Source organism: Chelmon rostratus, chromosome 4 (assembly GCF_017976325.1).
Source record: "Chelmon rostratus isolate fCheRos1 chromosome 4, fCheRos1.pri, whole genome shotgun sequence".
In the NCBI taxonomy this organism is placed as follows: domain Eukaryota; kingdom Metazoa; phylum Chordata; class Actinopteri; order Chaetodontiformes; family Chaetodontidae; genus Chelmon; species Chelmon rostratus.
The window spans coordinates 26,763,989-26,782,832 of record NC_055661.1 but is presented as its reverse complement, the minus strand read 5'-3'; the positions used below and the strand labels follow the sequence as shown (position 1 = coordinate 26,782,832).

General features: G+C 41.5%; 1 protein-coding gene across 2 annotated transcripts in view; it reads left to right on the top strand.

Moving 5' to 3' along the window:
* The window catches only part of LOC121605350 (LIM domain containing preferred translocation partner in lipoma), a 140,588-nt gene that overhangs the window by 104,491 nt on the left and 17,253 nt on the right, over window positions 1-18,844 (top strand). For both annotated transcript variants that reach the window (XM_041935227.1, XM_041935228.1), the window contains one exon: window positions 11,299-11,468. In XM_041935227.1, the coding sequence (XP_041791161.1) occupies window positions 11,299-11,468 (170 nt within the window). The remainder of the gene's footprint in view (window positions 1-11,298; window positions 11,469-18,844) is intronic.

The window sequence follows — 18,844 nt, the reverse complement described above, 5'->3', positions numbered from 1 at the left end:
CTCTGGAGCAGGCTTTATATCAGCACATAATCACACAGCACACCATGATAGCATGTGTAGGTGTATTATAGCTACAGGGACATGTATTTAACTGGTATTAAGGGATATTCGGCTCCACGTTGGTGCGCGCTGATGTAAAAACCTTAATTGGTTCACATTAGACATAGGTCAAATGGATCTGCTGGCTTAAGCAAAGTGTAGTCATTTTACAGAGGAATGGCCCTCAAAGCCTTGTTGGCCTAATTTTTGCATGAATGTGTGTGCGAAGCAGACCTGGCATGAACTCTGTGCGGTGCTATACCATGCATGCACTTGCCACTGTTTGCCAACTATAAGGCTGACTGGCTGAAGGCTGGTAAAACAAGGACATAGGAGAAATGGGTCATATGTGAGCTGAGGTAGCCAGAGCGAGTTAGGGATAGAGTGCGCGTCCCCGGCTGACAGCGGCTGGCTGTTACTGGAGTAGAGGGTGGGGTGGGGGGTGGGCGGCGAGCGGGGGTGGGGGGGGTGGGGGGGGTCATCTTGTGGTTAAACAAGGCGACAGCTGAATTAACTGGGGGAAAGAAAGAGGATGAGGGCAGGAGCGTTCGACTGAGGTGACTGCAGGGACTCATTAGGAGAGAGTTCAAGCGCAGGCACATGCTGCTTTGCGAATCCGCAGAGCCCCCATCCTCCCCCGCTGAATAATGTACATATAGCCACCACGCTAATGTTAAAACTGACTTTAGTCCGGCATGTTCCTGACTGTATATCCAGGGCTGTGGCAGAATCAGTCCCAAGGCATGAGACTTTTGTAATTACAAAGAATCTGACGGCACACGAGCCCCTTCTTTTTTTGGTGGGGTTCAGGGGGAAGAGGGCTAGCAGTTGCTGGAACCCTAAGGCTAGTAATTAACAAGATTAATCAAAGTGGGGCTGCGATCTCTAACGCGCTACTGGACTGGATCATTGTCTTCCTATAGCAAAGTTTTATTGGTGTCACTAATGTCTTTGATGAGCTTCTTATCTGAAACCGCTATAGTGAGTTTTCATTGGTCCAGAGGGGTTTAATTGAATTGAATTAACGTTACTCTCTGCCTCTGTGATGTCACAAAGAAACTTTTGGTTAGACTCAGTGGAGCTCCATCTGTATCTTACGAGTTGCACAACATTATTATGCCGCGGCCCAGCAATTACACCGGTCACGTCTTTGAAGACTTTTCTGCGGCGGAACAGGCACATAAGAAGCAGCCGTTCTCAAATGCAAGCGCCTCTCAAACTGTAAAAAACCTGAAAATGATGCACTATAAAAGAACGGCTTTACTTGCGAGAAACCCAGTTTGCAAGCCAGAAATTCCTCCTATGATTGAAGCTTCTTTGAAAAGCAACTGATTAGTCCTGATTTAGAGTTCCAGATTAGATTTGAGTAATCTGAAAGAGCCTTTTCTCCAAATGTCATCATCCGTCATATTTAATCCACTTAGGTTGTGCGTAGGTGTACTGTGTTTGTGGAAATCTAATAAGACACAGCTACTCAGCTTGCAGTACAGATGCCTTGGCATTTGTGCATCAGAGGAACTTACAATATTTTGTCATCACTACATTTCTGTCAACCAAAACCAGGACATAAAGCTGAATAATTGAAAGGATGAGATGCTCTGCATTATTTACAATTAGTGATGATGATACTTATGCAGTGTAGTTCATTCTGCCGCAGAGAATCTGTTTTTATTCCTCCTTTAATACCAAAATGACAAGTTGAGAATTCCTTCATGCGGTTCCAGACTTTCAGTATTCCACTGTATAGAATTAAGAAAGATGTGAAATTTTAATATCCAATCAATATTTATACAGAGTGATTTTCCAGAGGGATTTTTGAGCAGTGGCATAAATGTTTTTGTAATGTTATTATCAGATGGTGGAGAGATAGTCATTGGAAATAAGCAGAGAGATTCATCTGGGCATACTGTACACCACTCAGGACTCGGAGCTGTCGGAAAAGCCTCTCCTCCTGGTTTGAGCTAGCCTTTGTTTTATGATAAGAGCCGGAGAAGAAAAGGCAGCCTTTGCCATTTTTCCTCATAATGTCAGCTGGAGGAGCCCTCATAATTTATAAGACACCTCACATGAAATGTTCATGAGGAATCTTGGAAGAGATACAAATGGCAGTGTAGCTCCAGTAACAGTACAGGCCAGAGGAGTCAGAACAGATCAGCTAAGGTAATTGGGTCAGAAAAAGTTTAGGTTCACACAGTGCGCTCTTGTGGAGCTGCCTCGACTTCTTCACAACACAACGGAGCATCATAACTTAATGTATTAATAGGCTTCCAGTTTAGACAGCTTTGTGCATTGTCTAAGATGCTCCGGTGGAAGTCATTTGCATATTACTGAGGTCGCCCTCAGCAACCTCTTAGGAGTTTGCTTTTAGATGTGTCTCTACATGTCATAACAAGTGGGATGTGTGTCAGAGTAAAACCTTTCTGCTGGCTTAAAAAGACGCCCCCCCCTCCACCCCCAGCCTCACTTCCCCATCACGCTCCACCTCCACAGTCTCCAAATGCCTTTGGCCAACCGTCGCCCCCAAAACAGATAACTGTTCCTGTTGAGTTGTATGAAGGTATACCTTTAAAGTCGAGTTAAATGTTCGTTTGGCTTGTATACGCAGAAAAAACAAAAGCTCTGGTGAACATGTGATGATGCAGTGAAATGTATTTTCAGATATAAAATGCAGCTGAATGTGCTTCACATAACATTAAAGCTAAAATATTTATTGAGGATTTCTACACTAATAGTCACTACATCCTTTAACCACCTCTCTGTATAGTAGTTTTCATTGTTGGTGGCGGAGTCCGCCATCCTGAAACACACTGCCAGCCTTTGCACAAGAGACTCAAAGGAAATGATGCATGGATGTAACCCGGCCTTACTGCCTTCACTCTCCTACAGCTACTGCTAATGCTAACCCGACGTTAACTACTACTGCTGCTGCTTCACATTAAGAGCTTTCAACTGGCCAAAACAGGGTGGCTTTTATTGTGAAGCGGTCAGCGGCGTTCGTGCCGACAACACAAACATCGCGTGTACACCAGCTGCTCTTCTGTTGTATTTCTAAGTAGCTGCTCAAGGAGCATTTCCTCTAGCATTAAATTGTGCTAAATCGTGTTAAATCGTAACCACCAAATCAACCAGGACTAACATCTTAAGGATTATAACTTTAAAATCAATTAAAATTGTTTAAAAAGTGCCAAACACTGAATTACATGTAATTGAATAATTAAATAAAAATGACACAATTAAAATACTGCAATACAATAAATTACATTACTCCACTTTTGAAATATTAAAAAGCAACAGAATGGTGGGATGCACTTCCTCACCTCTGATACGACCACAGCTCATTTCAGCTTGAACCTGCCTCCACCTTTTTTTCCCACAGTTATCTCCTCATAGGTCCTTAAGCGTGAAGAGCCTATTTCCTCTTCGGCTGTCAGAGGATTTCCTCCAATCACAGTGGCTAAGTGTTGCCTCTTTGTTGTGCTGCACTGTACTCCGTGTGTTTATGTGTATGTTGCAACAATCTGTATGAGACAGAAGAGCATAATGCTGCTGTAAGGAGGTCAGCGACCACCCAGGGGCAGGGGGGGGGGGGCATCATATGAGGCAGTCTGGTGACATGGCAACTAGTCTAAAGCCCATGCAGCACTATACCACCTACAGTGGATTATAATGTATGACTGCAAAAGACTAGATTAAACAACACAATAGCCACGGATGATCCATCATAGCTGCCTTTTAGAAGGAAAATGCAGTATGTATGTCAGTGTGAGGCTGCGGATTTGACTTCCAAGACCCTTTTTCTTATGCAAATAACGTTAACCGCCTTGAATCTACAAATTTTTCTGATTGAAGAAATTCGACAAAATCCTTCATCTTTTCGTCTGTAATTCTGTTCTTTTATGAATGAGATCAGGTTTTTTTTTCTGCAATGTCATCACCTTGCTTGTAATCGGTTGCTGTTTTCAATGCTCAATTATATTTGCGACTGTTTGGAGCAGTTCATAAGGCGCGAAGCAGTGTTTTCAGCGTAGTTTATGGGTCCTCTTTGCCACTTTTTTTCTCTCATTATCTTGCTCCAGCACTGCCGCTGACCTCGCAATGCTGCTTTCTAGTTTCTCAGCTGATGCAGTGTGCCAGCATGGGGCTTCTCTTCCCGGCGACAGAAGCCTGCTTTTTGGCAGCGGTTCACGTGAGGTGACCAACCCCCCCTCCCTCGTCCTCCCCCTCCCCTTCCTCCCCCGCCAGGCTCGGCGCTTGCTATCCTGCCTCGTTGAGACAGCTCCACTGAGGCTTGCAAGATCAGCTGCCGTGCGAGCCCAGCTGAGGCTTCCGGGCACTCACGTTGCTAGATTTCATTTGTGAGTGAGCGTTTGACCTCAGGAATGAGTAGACATCCGCATGCTCATGCACGCAAACGCATACATAGTTACAAGCACACGGGTGCACACGGATGCACAGCATATAAACATACAGACGTCTCTGAACGCACAGCTTGCCCACATATTCTGCGGCACACACGCTCACCTGTTCCCCCGCCTTTCCTCCCTTTCCTTCACCCCATTCGCCAGCCCCGCTCGCTCCCTGGCACCCCTCCACGTCGCTCCTGCCAACCTGCTTCTAAAACATGTAACCTACACTCAGTCCTCCTCGCTCTGCCGCCACGGGCCCTGACAGGCCGAGCGGTAATGCTTAGTGGCACGGGCTCGCCTATCCTCCATCCTCCACCATCGCCGCAGCAGCTCTGCAGATTGCTATTTGCTGACATTGGGAATGAGATTAAAGGCAGGGGTTAGGAATGAGGCATTCAGAGATTGAAATGCAGCGATGACAGCTATTTCCCTCGTCATCCTAAGGCAACTGAAGGCCACAGCATTGTCAGGCTGCACGGAGGGCAATCTGAAGCAACAAAGTAGATTAACCTAGAGGGGGAAGAGATGAAACAGCGCACAAATTGTGGCCTCTGGCGGTTCAGTAGCTGGCAGTTACACTCCTAATGTGTTCGACAGACTTATTTTCTGCTGTTAACCACTCGCTGACCTATTGTTTATGCCTTTAATTAAGTGTGAAGAAGTTATCACAACTTTGTACCTTTATTTGGCCCACCTTTTTAAGGGTGTCACAATAAATTAACGCTGTTTTACACGGTGGAAACACTTACTCAAAAATTAAGCCCAGTGAAAATGTGAAGTAGAGCAAGATAATTAGCTGTAGCCACATTCCTGTTGGTCGTGTTTTAATTCACTCCTTTTAGCGTTGTTGTGCTGTTAACACTCAAACACAACATATGCAGCAGCTGAGTGTGTTTTGTGTTTTTACCACCATATCTATCAGATATTTCAATCCAAGCACAAAACTTTAGTTGAAGTCCCGAAATGGATTTTGTGGTTCTTTTATTAGTTTTGGATACGAGCTACAGTTACTGGCTTTGCCTTTGGGGTTTGCAAGGGTTGCACCAGCAGAATTGTATTCTTTAGTAACATAGTGTGAAAAGTTTGGTCTCCCACAAAAAAGTTCAGTGCGATCCTTCTTTACATGCACGATCTTTGATTTCTGACGATGTAAGATCAAATTGAGCTGCAAGTGTGCTCCCTCTCTGCCTTTCATGCTGCTTCAATATCACGGCGTGAAAAAACAAAGAAGGCAAAGACTGAGGGAAATCTGAAGCGTTCTGCCACTCAACATCCCCCATTCCCAAACAACAGCGTCTCACTGCCACTACAAATACATTAGAAATCAATTATTTATGGAACAGAGTCAGGGCCTCTTTAATCTTTTCCTTTTATCCAATTAAATTGTCTAACCATTCTAAGCCTCTATAGCTCACAGGGAATGTGCTTCTTTAAAAAAAGAAAAGAAGAAAAGATTTTCTCTTCAGTCCTTCTTTTGACTTTCGATGTAACACAGAAGAGACACTTCTGAGGGTTGAAGAATGAAAGGAAAGAAAGTGAGTAAAGTGTAAATGAACTCCCCCTCCCGCCCCGTCACCATTGCATTGGTTCTACAGGAACTATTTGAAGTTTGGATATTAAGACTCTGGTTCCATTCCCCGTGCAAAGGGACGCTGGGGAGCGGCGAGGCCTTTCATGATTCCTTTATGCCCAGCTGAAATAGTTCGAAAGTATTTGCGATCATCTCCACAGGGGTAAATACGATGTTGCTTCAATTGCTGTCCTGTATTATTCAAGAAGTCAATTGAAGTAGTGTCTGGAAATTGAAAATGCTTACTTCCGACGCAGACGTGTGAAATTATTGATGTGAAGCATTGTAAAGCACTCCGCACTTCTCTCTATTATCATACAGTAAGACTGTTAGAGAAGAAAAGTTACAGACTCGCTCAAAAGCATCACATTTTTACACTTTGTGGAATCATTTTCTCTCCCTGCAATGAAAGACAGCGTAGTACAAGTCTGCTTTGGAGATAAATGTGTTGTGGTATATTTAATGAAACACAAGACTCCAAGAGCATGTTTAACTCCACCAGTTCAAGTGGGGTAGCTTTAGTCTAAAAATGTGAAAAAGTTTATTAAAAAAGTGACTTAATTGACAACTAAATGAATAGTTTGGACAATCAATTGATCATTTAAGTCATTCATGAAGCAAACAGTCAGCATCTTCTCACAGTCAGTGTTAATTGAACTGGTCTTTGTCTGGCGGAAATGCAAATTGTAACAGGCATTCACAACTTTTTGACACTTTTGTCAACAATTGTCAATTAATTAGTCATTAATTAGTCATGCCGATGAATTAGTCATCAGTCAATTGACAGAAAATGAATCTCTGATAATCAATGAAGGACAAATGCTGAAGCTTCTCTGGTTTCAGATTCTCAAATGTGAATATTTGCCGTGTTTCTTTGTGTCTTTTGATGGTCAACTGAACGTCCTGAGTTCTCGACACTCAGACAAAACAAGCAGCGTCTTAAACTCTGGGACATCAGAATGCTTTTTTTAGATTCATCTGTTAATCAAGAAAAAAGTGATCAATTAATCACTAATAAAAACATAATTATTAGATGCAGCCCTAGTTTGTATTATTTAGAATCCGTCACATTTTAAATCATTAATCCTAAAACATTCAGTTACAGAAACAATGAGTGAAATTTACTTTATATCTGCTGTAACAGATGGCATGATGGGAGACTGGGATGAAACAAAGTTATTCAGTACCTGTCAAACAATAAAGATAAGAGCTGCATGACTCGTCAATTATCCAATTAGCTGATTGACAGAAAATTAATCCGCTGCTCTGTTAGTGAGCACATCATTGTGAGATTCAGTCATTTTTAAAGCAAAAAGGCCAAAAATTCCCTGGTTGAGAATTTTTGCTGATTCTAGATCAGTAAGAAGTCGCTGTCTGAACGTGTCATCGACGGCTTTAGAAGATTAGAATGGACATTCTCTGACATTTTCCAGTCCCAATCAATTAACTGATAATGAAAGTAATCATTAGTTGTATCCCTACTAGAGATCACATATAATGATGGGCTGTTCGTGTTGTAGTCTCAGTGCTTTATTAATTAGTCCTTTACATGGAGGGTAATATTTATATTGATAATGGTAATAAGAGTGAAGCAGGGGGTTTCAGGCTGCAGGCAGGCTCACATCTCGTGCTCTTTGTTACATGATCCCGTAGGTTCATGTGTGGGCTGCTGATGTGTGTGCACAGCACGTCACGACATGTCTGTGGGTATGCATACAGTACATGATACATGTGTCTGTGTTTGTGTATGTACTCGTCTACATGTGTGGCATGTCTGGTGCAAAGAGATTTTTTTTTTCATTGTGTGCATGTGTGTGTGTGTGTGTGTGCGTGTGTGTGTACACTGTATGCACAGTCGCGCACAAATAGCTCCTGAGGGCCCTCGCGATCACAGACTGCCAAAAGGAAAAGGATTTCCGAGAGGTTTCCTTCTCGCTATTTAAAGTGGGAGCCCTGTGGGACATGTTTGGCATTCTCATCCACTCACTGAAGATGGCCTGTGATCTGAAGCCACTAACAGGCTCAGCATTCTCCGTCTCTGTCTCTCGCTCGCTCTCTCTCCCTTTCTCTTTCCCTCTGGCTCTCTGAAGTGATTACCCTGCTTGTGATTCCACTGACACCCACATGTCCCCCCGAGACGTGCCTTCACTAGTTTGTTTAATCTGCCTCCCTGTACAGTAGGTAACGCAGCCATAATTGAGGTGTGGATAGAGCTGCGGGAACAGATGAAACCGATAGCAGGTTGCATGAAAACTTGCCGCCGCTATAAGTCGTCGCGGATGACTGCCGCCGCCAGATTAACGTACAAAATGCTGCTGCGTTAACATCTAATAGTCTTCAACAGCAATTTGTCAGTCCCTTGTTTCTTAATGTGTCCCCAGGCGCTAAACAACGAATCCCGCCATGATGAGTGTTCCGCTAAGGATTTGGAAATGTTGCTGGAAAAGTTGTGGATCCAGTCATTTGTTAAGCAACTTTTCTCACTTTCCACTGAGGCTCACAATAAGATAATGAGTTATCTGAGATTAGAGGACCATTAGCGGGCCTCGCAGTCAAGCAGATATTTGATCTCAACAACACATGACTTCCGAAAGTTGTGCTGATACCTGAGACAGATTCGGCTTTACACTCTGTTTGAATTTTTGATATGAAAACAGAAAGTGGAACTGTGAAAATGCAAGCATCAGATACTCTATCTCCCCCGGTTAGAGCCTCGCCTCTGTCTGTAACACGCTTGAACTGCTCTGTTCAGAACATACGGTGTCAATCATCGCCCAAATCAGCCTTTAGACGGAGCAAAAAATGAAAAGGAACAAAAATGATCTATACAACTGAACTTGAATTAATTAAATATACTGTATCATGCTTCCTCTGAGAGATTGCATCTGTCCTCAGATGTGTAAAAAATAAAACATTCTCAGATATCTTTTTAAACCCTATTATTGTAAGATACCAGTAATTAAATTGACAGTGTTATTAATTGGGTTGAAGATAACTTGCATTGAGTCGAGGACATCTTAAACTCAATTAAAGATATCTCCAACTCAATTAAAGATATCCGAATGCCACGTCCCGCAATATGCAATCAGGCTCGTTGTGGCGCAATAATATCAGTTCACTTGTGCCCCTTTACAAAGACTTGGTTGTACTTCTAAAGTTTTCTTTTTATCATTTAAAGCCTGATTTTTTTTTTTTTTTTTTTTTTAAATAGATGTCTTCCATGTCACACTTTGGTGCTGTGTATGGTTTCTTTAATGTCGCATAATTATAGTGTTTAATCCTTCCTTATCCGGTGTTTGAAATAGAAATGAAGATTAGGCACTTCTGACATCAGGAAGTGAAGCATTTAAAGGGACAGCGTAACATTTTTGGAATGAGGTAATATGAGTTGATGCCCCGGCGGCAGCTCGGCCTGTGGATGCTGTGGTCGAACCCAGCGAGGCGGCTGCCTGTCAACAGAAATGAGCAGAAATAGATGGAGACAGGTAGCAAAAACATCTTGGACCTCAAAAATAGAATGTCACCATCCACAACAGGAAATAAGCTCTTTACTGTGTGATTTCTGATGCTTGATTATGGTGCTAAAACAACCAAGCTGGAAGTTTTTCAAGCCAAAAGTTTGAACATCTCTTACTGTAAAGACTTCCTGATCAGACTAAAAAAGTTATTTGAAGACGTCTCTTCAGGCTTCCGAACTTGCAATCTTCAATCTTTTCTAAAATACAAGACCTGGAACAGACTTGCAAACATGTGAATAATTCAAACACCCTGCAGGTTTTATGATTCAAGATTCAAGATTTCTTTATTGTCATTGAGCATGGACATGTCAACGAAATTTGCATTGCAACCCCCGTGTTCGAAACAAGATAATAAGAAAGGTAATAAAATAAAGATAATAGAATAAAATAAACTAACATGCAGTAAAAATATGTGTAAATGCAATAAAAATATACCAGAAATAAAAATATACTAAGACAATAAAAATATACTAAAACATAAAATATACCAACAACAGCTGAAACATACTAAAACGAATATGCTGAATGTGTTTACATGATGAACTCCAGTTGTAATTATTTCAGCTTTCTTTCTTTTTGACATGGCAGATAAAATACCCATGAGTGCGTTGCTTTGGAGATTCAGAGCTGCAGCAAAATTCAAAACGTTTAGTTGTTGCGGTCTCGGTCAGGGCTGCAATTAACGATTATATCCGTTATCAATTAGTCTGCAGATTTGGTCTATAAAATATCAAAAAGAGCCCAAAGTGACGTCTTCAAATTACCCAGAACCCGAAGACTCTTCATTTATTATCATAAGTGACAAAGAAAAGCAGCAAATCTTGACATTTAAGAAGCTGGAACCAGCTAATATTTGACATTTATGCTTGAAAAATTAAAGTTAGAAGTTGATTTTCTTTTGATCAACCTATCAATTAGTCGACTAATCGCTGCCCCTTAAGATATGGACAAAACAGTTAACAGTTAATCCAAACTCACGATTCAGTTTCTCTATTTAGCTCCTGCCATCCCTTAGCGCCAACGAGTGGAAGTTAAATACACCTTAAGAGTGACAGTTAGCGTCTCTCCTTATGGTTGTGTGTACACAGGCTTGTATCTTTTCATCACAGAAGCAGATATTGTGAACCCAGCTGATCTTTTGCACTGATTATTCAAACAGGAGAGTTTTATGTCCATCTGAGCTGCAGTGCTTCAACTCTGAGTCACCTAACATTGTCTATGGAGAAAGGAATGGGGCTTTAACTTCCAGAACCAGAGGCTCATAAAATAGCTCCTTTCACTATGCAGCTCCAAAACTGATCATCAAAATAATCATTACTTGCAGCCCCAGTTGATTCTCCTCTCAGATTTCTTTTTTTCTCGAAGCTATTCAAAAAAAACAAAATAGTTTCAGGGTAATAGATATCTGATCTTTGGCCTGGAAATAAGTGTTTTCACATAGTTTTAAGAAATCTGTTCTTCTCTTCTATTTCTTTGGACCTGGCTGGGTTTTGAGATGTTGTATCGCTGTCCTAAAAGTGCTGTGAGAGGTTCGCTGCCCGCTGTAAATGACCTCCCATCAGGCCAAGCTGTTCAGTGCTCGGAAACAGAGTCACACTTCACAGCTCTCCTGCACAACAGCACACGTGACCGGATCATTAGTTTTGGTCTTTACAGTGTTTTCAGGGAGCGGAGCGTGACTGTTGATGACTGTTATCCGACCTTACATATCTGTGGATTTTATGATGAATCTGCTCTCAGCCTCCCCTCCTCTTCCTCTCCCCAGGGCGCTGTGCCAGCTGTGGAGAGAACGTAGTGGGTGAAGGCACCGGCTGCACTGCCATGGACCAGGTCTTCCATGTCGACTGCTTCGTCTGCATGACCTGCAGCACCAAGCTGCGTGGCAAGCCTTTCTTCGCCGTGGAGAAGAAGGCGTACTGTGAGCCTTGCTATATTGTAAGTAACTTTTTTTTCCCCTCCACCTGCCTCACTGCCTGGGTTTGGCTCACTCGGGTTATTTATGTCCACATTTCAAAAGCGCACATTTTGATATCAGGTGTGGGCTCGTTGGCAGCCATGTGCCTGGAATGTTTATATGTTTTCCCCTCAGACAGCCACATTTCATTTCTTCAAAGTCCGGCGAGCTGCCGTCTCTCTCCACACGCTTCTTCATTTCCTCTTTTTCTTTGGCTTTGTTTTGTTTTTGGTCACTCAATGAAACTGTCGTTTGAGATTTCTTCATCTGAAAGTGATTCCTTGCAGTTACGCAGCTTTCAATGACAGAAATACAAAGACGTGAGAAGATGCTGGAAACAATGTAAATGACAAGCTTAGTCTGGCTACGTGTTCAGGGTCTTGTGTATTTGGTATTTGGCATATGAAGGTGCACATATTAACCATTAACTAGTTGCTTATTAGCATCCATATTAGCAGGATATTGGCTCTTTATAAAGCCCATAATAATAATGTCCACATTCTACAACTACTAGGCCATTAACTAAGAGTTTTCCCTCATAATTACTGCTTATTGATAATAAGGAAAGAAGTTGTTGTTAATTAATTACAATCTTAAAAACCCTAAACTTTAATAACTCCCAGAATAAGGCATAAATATGTATTTTGTAATAATATGCTGCTAATATACATTGAGCTCTTCGAGCGTGTTAGTAGACTGCTAGTTACTATTAACTCAGTAGCGGCAGATGCTAGCTAGCTAGCTAACAGTGTGCTAATGTTAAAGCTGCACTAATTGATATGTTTATATTGACAATTGATTGATCTGACTGATAAGCAGTCAGATGTGGTTTAAATGCACTTAGTTATTAAAAGAGTGTCCAAATCATATTAGAATGTAACATGGTGGTAATTCTCTTTGTGGATTTGATATGACAGCAGCTTCTGTCTCGTCTGGTTTCTCGTCTAATTTTGACTTTTCTAAATCGCTCTTCCGATCAGAAGTTGACCAGACTGAGGAAATAACTGACAGTGAGATATCCCAGAAGGCACCTAAATTATTTTGAATTTTTTGTGTTTTTATTCCTTCTTACAAAACAGTGACCCCTTTTCCTGTCGCCGTGTTGCACAACACACATAAAAGTATTTCCTTGCACAATATTGTCAGGAAAGACACATCATCTCGCAAGACCACAAGGAAATCATTTTGCAGAAGTGTTTCCCTCATTCAGTTTCATTAGAATATGGTTCAGTTTTGTCATCAGTCCAGGCGCTGGATATGACAGCATCCAAGTTTCTTCTTGTCAGCAATATCTCGGGTAAGTCTGTGGGTGATTCCTGGAAGCTGAGACGGGAAGTAGCTGTACAATGCAACGAGCCATTACACTGGAAATTTCGGATAATAGCTTTAAACTTTCATTTTTGTTGTATTTCGAAATAAGGCATTTAGATTATTGGATTCAGTTTGTTTTTAAACCTTGTACGAGGTCCAAATGAAGCCAGTAAACAAAGGGGAACTCCAAAGATTTTACTCATCAACATCTGTTTACAGGTCTTGAGGAGGGCTTCTACATTATGAGAAAAAAACTTGCATAAAGCCTTTTCAGCTGCTGAGGGGGCTACGCAAAATCCAATAAATGTCCTTAATTGATGTCAGTCGAGTCAGCGTCAGTTTAGTCGAAGACATCAAGTTTGAAAATGATAAAAATCTGACAGTGGGGAGTTAGAAGGAAGAGCTCACCAGACCTCTGCACCCCCCTGCCTTCAGCTAGCTGCACAAAGCTACATTAGCCACTAAACACACCAAAATCTCTGACTGGACTGTGGCGGTCGAGTTGCATTGTGGGTAATGCAGGTACCAGGTTTAATCAAGGGAAATAATTTGTGGAGGAAAAAAGACAATATCTCTGGTTCCATTTGATTGTTTTTTTCAGTTATTGCGCTCCTATAACAATGTTTTACGCTAAATCAGTGCAACACAAATGTCCTGCAGCTTGTGTTGGTAAACCCCCCTGAGGCAATGTGGAGCCACGTTAAAACAAATGTTGTCAGGTACTTATTTGCCCACGAAACACAAACATTCCACTTTCACTTTGCATCTTTTCATTTTCCTACACATCACTTGCAGGAAATGGCTTGATATGCACTTTACCAGTAAAGTCCTGAAGTTAAGCTACATGACGTTTAAACCAGTGGCAGGCCATCTCCTAAATCATCTCTTTTCAGAGGCACTCACTGTGATTGTAGTTGTCTTGTCTGGAAGTTCTCCAACTCTGATACATGCGCTAAAGAGGAACGGGATAATTTAAGAACTTTATTTATGCATTTCATCAGCATAAATGTTCTTCTGGCACAAGATCAAAAGGATGGAGGAAATCTGAATTTCTTAATGAAAGTAATTTCTTCTTCTTTTATTCCCATCCTCAGGGTCATACGCCTCTGTACGATTAGAGAATGAACGTGAGAGTTGAGTCTCTGAAGAGAAATGTCACGTCCCAGAGTGAAAGTGGGAAACTTCAAGTTAGCCTCCAATCAGTCAGTCTAGGAATCTCTAAGAGCCAACGAACATTAATGATACACTGCATTTGTTTTTAGACGGTAGATTCCTGCACTGTTCTCCCTGCCATGTTATATTAGCAGCATATTAAACCCTAATTAACCCCCTGTTTCCCATCTTGAAGAGGCACTCCAGCAATTTAGTATCACACTCACATAATGCTGAGGATCCTTTTTAATTTAATTTATGAGTGTACTTAGTGTTATATTATGATACGTCTTAAATGGTGACTTTTCCTGTACTTACAGGAAACTATAGCATTTGCTTTCTTGCCCAGAGTTAGATAAGGAAATTGCTCCCACTCTCATGTCTGAGCCTACAGCCTGCAGGTGGTTAGCTTAGCTTTGCATAAAGACTGGAAGCAAGGGGAAACAGCTAGCCTGCCCCCGTCCAAAGTCTGGAAAAACAAACAAAAGAAGCAAATGCATGGCTCCCTGCCAGGTAAATGTCCCTGTCTTTCAAACTGGAACATGTCGTCCCCAAGCCTAAGCCCAAATAACCCTGATGACATCACCGTGACATCATCAGGGTGTTTTTTTTAAGACTTTAAAAAGCCTGCAGTGTGAGAAAACGTGGCAAACTTGATTCTTGAGCAATTTAAGAAAAAGGAATAGCTTGAACCTGTTAACGGCAGATTTAAGACTCATGATTGCTTCATCTTCAGTACAGCTGTTTTCACAGAGTGAATAGTGCTCTAGCATGTATTAAATAAAAAAGAAAAGAAATGTGTGTAAAGAAAAGAAAAAAAGAAAACAATTGCTGATACAGAACAAGTAAAAACTACATTTGATTAATTCAACTTCACCATTATGCATGTTAGTTGTAATATTAATTTAAGTAGTAGTAGTAGCAGTATTAACTCGGTGGAAGCTCATTTCGTATTTTATATACATTTTTATCTGCCATATGTTGCGTACTGTAAGTGTGAAATAGATTACAACACCTCTGGCAGTGGGTTGCTTTTGGCGTGGAGTAGCTAACAGGTATAACAGGTGCCTTAGGAAACTTACTGTGTGTAGAATCTGTATAATATTATGCAAAAATCTATTAATCTCTTTGCTAGGAATTGCATGAATACATTTTGCACGCCACGCTGATTGCCATCTAATAAAGTTTTCTGCCATGTATCAAAGTAGGCGATCAGCAGCCCCCTTATCTGGGCTGAGACTTTACATATTCTGTGGAACAATGCTGGCATTTGTATTGGCAAGATCCATCTCTTCCGCTGGGTGATTTGCCTCATTCAAACTGTTTGTCTAGATATCATTAATTCCTTTTAGTAATGTGCAGGAGCTCACCCACATCTGTTATCATCACCTGTCTACTTCCTGATTTTACAGCCTGCTATCTCTCTGTCTAACCAACCTCAGTCACACCACTGGCCCACAAATTGCAGCGCAGCAGTCAGCCTTTGTCCGCGGCACTTCCCCGGCTTGCCTCCACAGAGGACTAATCGCTGCCTATTTGAATGCACAATGATGTTGATAAACTCCACAGACGTTCCATTAATGTCTCGTTTTGCATGGAGTGCTTCGTAATCGCGTTCATGCGACAACACTGAGCCGCCATTGTGTTTTTTTTGTCTCGGCCTGAGGTGTCCCACAGCTTTCCCCGTCCCATGTTTGCACACATGATAAGGCTCCACGTATGAGCGTGTGTGCAAACACCACCCAGGCTGCCGTCCATCATTGTTACTGAGAGACAGCAGTTTGGAGTTTTAGTGCCACTAAGTGTTTTCCAAGACGAGTCTCATGTGAAACATTTTCCAGCGAATTAAAAGTGCTGCTGACTGTATGTTTCCTGCGAACTGGAACGAATGAATCACAGAGCATCTGAAAATTTACAAATAGGAGAGAAATCCAGTGGGGCTGTACGATATTACACCAGTATTCTCCCTGAAAGCCACTGGATCTCCACTAACTGGAGATCCAATTACGCAACCAGATCTTTGATCACATTTATAGTGTGTTTTCACGTGTTGACCCAAAACCCCAGGACCTCGGTTTGTTGGTTTAGAGTAAACCTTTATAGATTGCCTCAGATTTCTATGGTAGTATTTACCTTGTTAATTGAGTCAGTCGTCTTGCAGTTAGATGCACATTAAGGTACAGAAACTTGAAGGTTTTACATTCTTGAAGGATGCAGCTGCAGACAAAGCTGGCTGAGAGCAGGGATATGAGGTGTAATGCATTTAAGAGAAGTGCTCCACTTTAGAGGAAAATGCTGTGATTTAAAGGACCAGGAGTACAGTCAGCGTGTCAGCTACAGACAGAGTCAGGTGATTAAATCCAGGTACGTAGTGTTATAGGCTTATGTTTGTATTACTGTATATGTATAACTGGTTTACTTGGACCAGTTTCTGTAGTTGTGGTGACAGAAATAGTTAAAATCTTTAAGATTTTCATGAAATCAAACCCTGAAGAGCTGCACACCTGCAACATCTGAGCACCTTTCCTGAGACCTGCTGTTTTGTGGAAGACTGCTCAACTCAACCAGGACTGAAATCTTACAAGTTAAACACGTCGACTCACGAATGCCCATTCACTTGTTATTATACTTACTGTATTCACTAAAGTAAAAGTTCCCATGACAGCATTTAGAGACTCTGATTTAGAAATATAAATTTGAGACTCAGCAGCTTCACATCACAAACCAGTGTAGCAAATGAAGTCGCCATGCTCGAGCAGTCATTATTACCTTCGAGAGAGTTCCAGCCTAAATGCTCTCAGTCAGTGGGATTATAGAAGTCACCACATCTATTTGAAATTGTACTCTTAGATATGAATAGTAATTTTCCGTCTCCTTTCACTTTAGGAAGTCTGCCTCTAACCACGAGTGCATATTAGTTAACAGAGCTGAGAGCAACAAGGACTCTTCCTCTATCTGATAGCTCAGCTGGTCTTTGAAGAAGTCCAGCTGAGGGATTCAGTGTCACGGAGGTTAATTGCTTACACAGATCACCATGCCCACTGTTCTTAAATCCATTCTATGCCATCCATAGCGTCTGGCTTGTTAGGCGTTCTTGCACATTTCTGCAGCATTCCCACCAGCAGGTTATTGCCCAGGTAATTTGCTTTAAAGTGGCTGCTTAACTGCCCTTTGCTTCAGGTTCTATGCTGGTAAACAGATCCATTCAATCTGCACAACTGACACCAACGAACGGTAAAAGGGTTGCAGACAATGCTCAGTTCCCTGTTTGAGGCAGAATCACATCCCCACTTTCCTGTTTATGCTACCACTTCCCATGAATATAGATCATCCAGAGTGCAGCCGGTTTAAGTGTACTGTAATGAGAGTGATGTAAGTAACACAAGGTCACACCAGGAGCAGAGCTTCATATTGAAAGAGCAGTAATAAAGAGATAGGGATTTGCCCACACAAAAACCTTAATCTATTTCTGCCTCTTTTGACAGAGTTTCAGAGACCACCAAGGTCACGGACGCCAAGTTGCTTGAATGTAATTACGTTCATTATCTGGTGTTGTACTACGGCTCTGTTATTTAAAATAAATGGGCTTTGGTCTCATTGGCTACGCTCTCCGAAAGATTTCCATTCTGCTATTGTAAAGGAAGAGCTGCGCGCAGCAGCCCTGACCTGCCAGTCACCAGGAAACGTTCATGATTGACTGATGAGCTTTTACCCTCCGTGTCTGTTTGTCTGTCTTGGAAAGTGGTGATGTCAGCCTCGCCGGTCACCCATTCACGTCGCCGCCTTTATGGCTGCGGATTCATTTTTGTGTAATTCATTTTATCAGACCCACTTTTTCAGCAAAAACTCTCGAAAATAACTTTTGAAAACAAAAGCCACCTTTTCTGTGGGACTCGATTCGCCGATGGAGATGTAGAATTAAATAAATTAATGAGCAAACGCTGTTTTTTCTAAATCAGTGTTTGTGTGAAAAACACACTTAAGAATTGTTTCTTTGGTCAGATTTTATATTTAGGTGCACATATTCACCATTTAACCAGGTGCTTATTGTTAGCGTGCATAGTAGTAGCATATTAACTCGTTATTAGTCGTTATAAAGCACTTATGAAGAGTTATCAAGGGTTAGATTATTAAAGATCATAATTCATGTACAACAATTTCCTTCATATTAGTAATCAGTAATTAGGAGATTATTGATGGAAAAGCCGAGTAGTTGCAGAATATGGTCATGCATTAATATCTGCTTTAAAATGGCTAATAAGAGCTGATTTGCTACTAATACGCATGCTAATTAGCCCCTAATTAATGATGAATATGTGTACCTTAACATAACGTGTCACTGCTTCTTTTTAATGATTCTTCTTATGTTAAATGTGTGGACTTTTATTTTGGGAGTGTCCGACGTTTGATTCATTTTTGGGCCTGTTTTCCAGTGTCTGTATAAAAGAACCAAACTTCCCCACAGAGACTTGGCACTTCCTGCTCATACACAATCAGCTTTGATGATGGAAACACTTCTAGCCAAAAAACTGATTCTCAAAGAATAGAAAACAACTTTTCCACCTTGTTTGCAAAGGTTGTTATAAGAATTTATTTCTGTCATGCATTTGGGTAAACTTGAACTGTCAATCTCTGCAGGAGAAATCCAGGGCACCTCTTCTCCAGCAGGAGACATCAACATATTTACCACTATGAAGACACTGTGCTTTAGAAATGTCAAATTTACTTCATGCAAACAGTTGTCTAAATTTACAATAGCTGCAGCCAACGTTTATTTTCATCTATGTTTATTCTGAATCTTTCCACTTTTTCCAGGTTAAAAAATGTGATTTCCAGATAACAGGAACGCTGCTTCCAGTCAGCATTGAGGAAGTGAAGGTCGTTGTGATGTAGC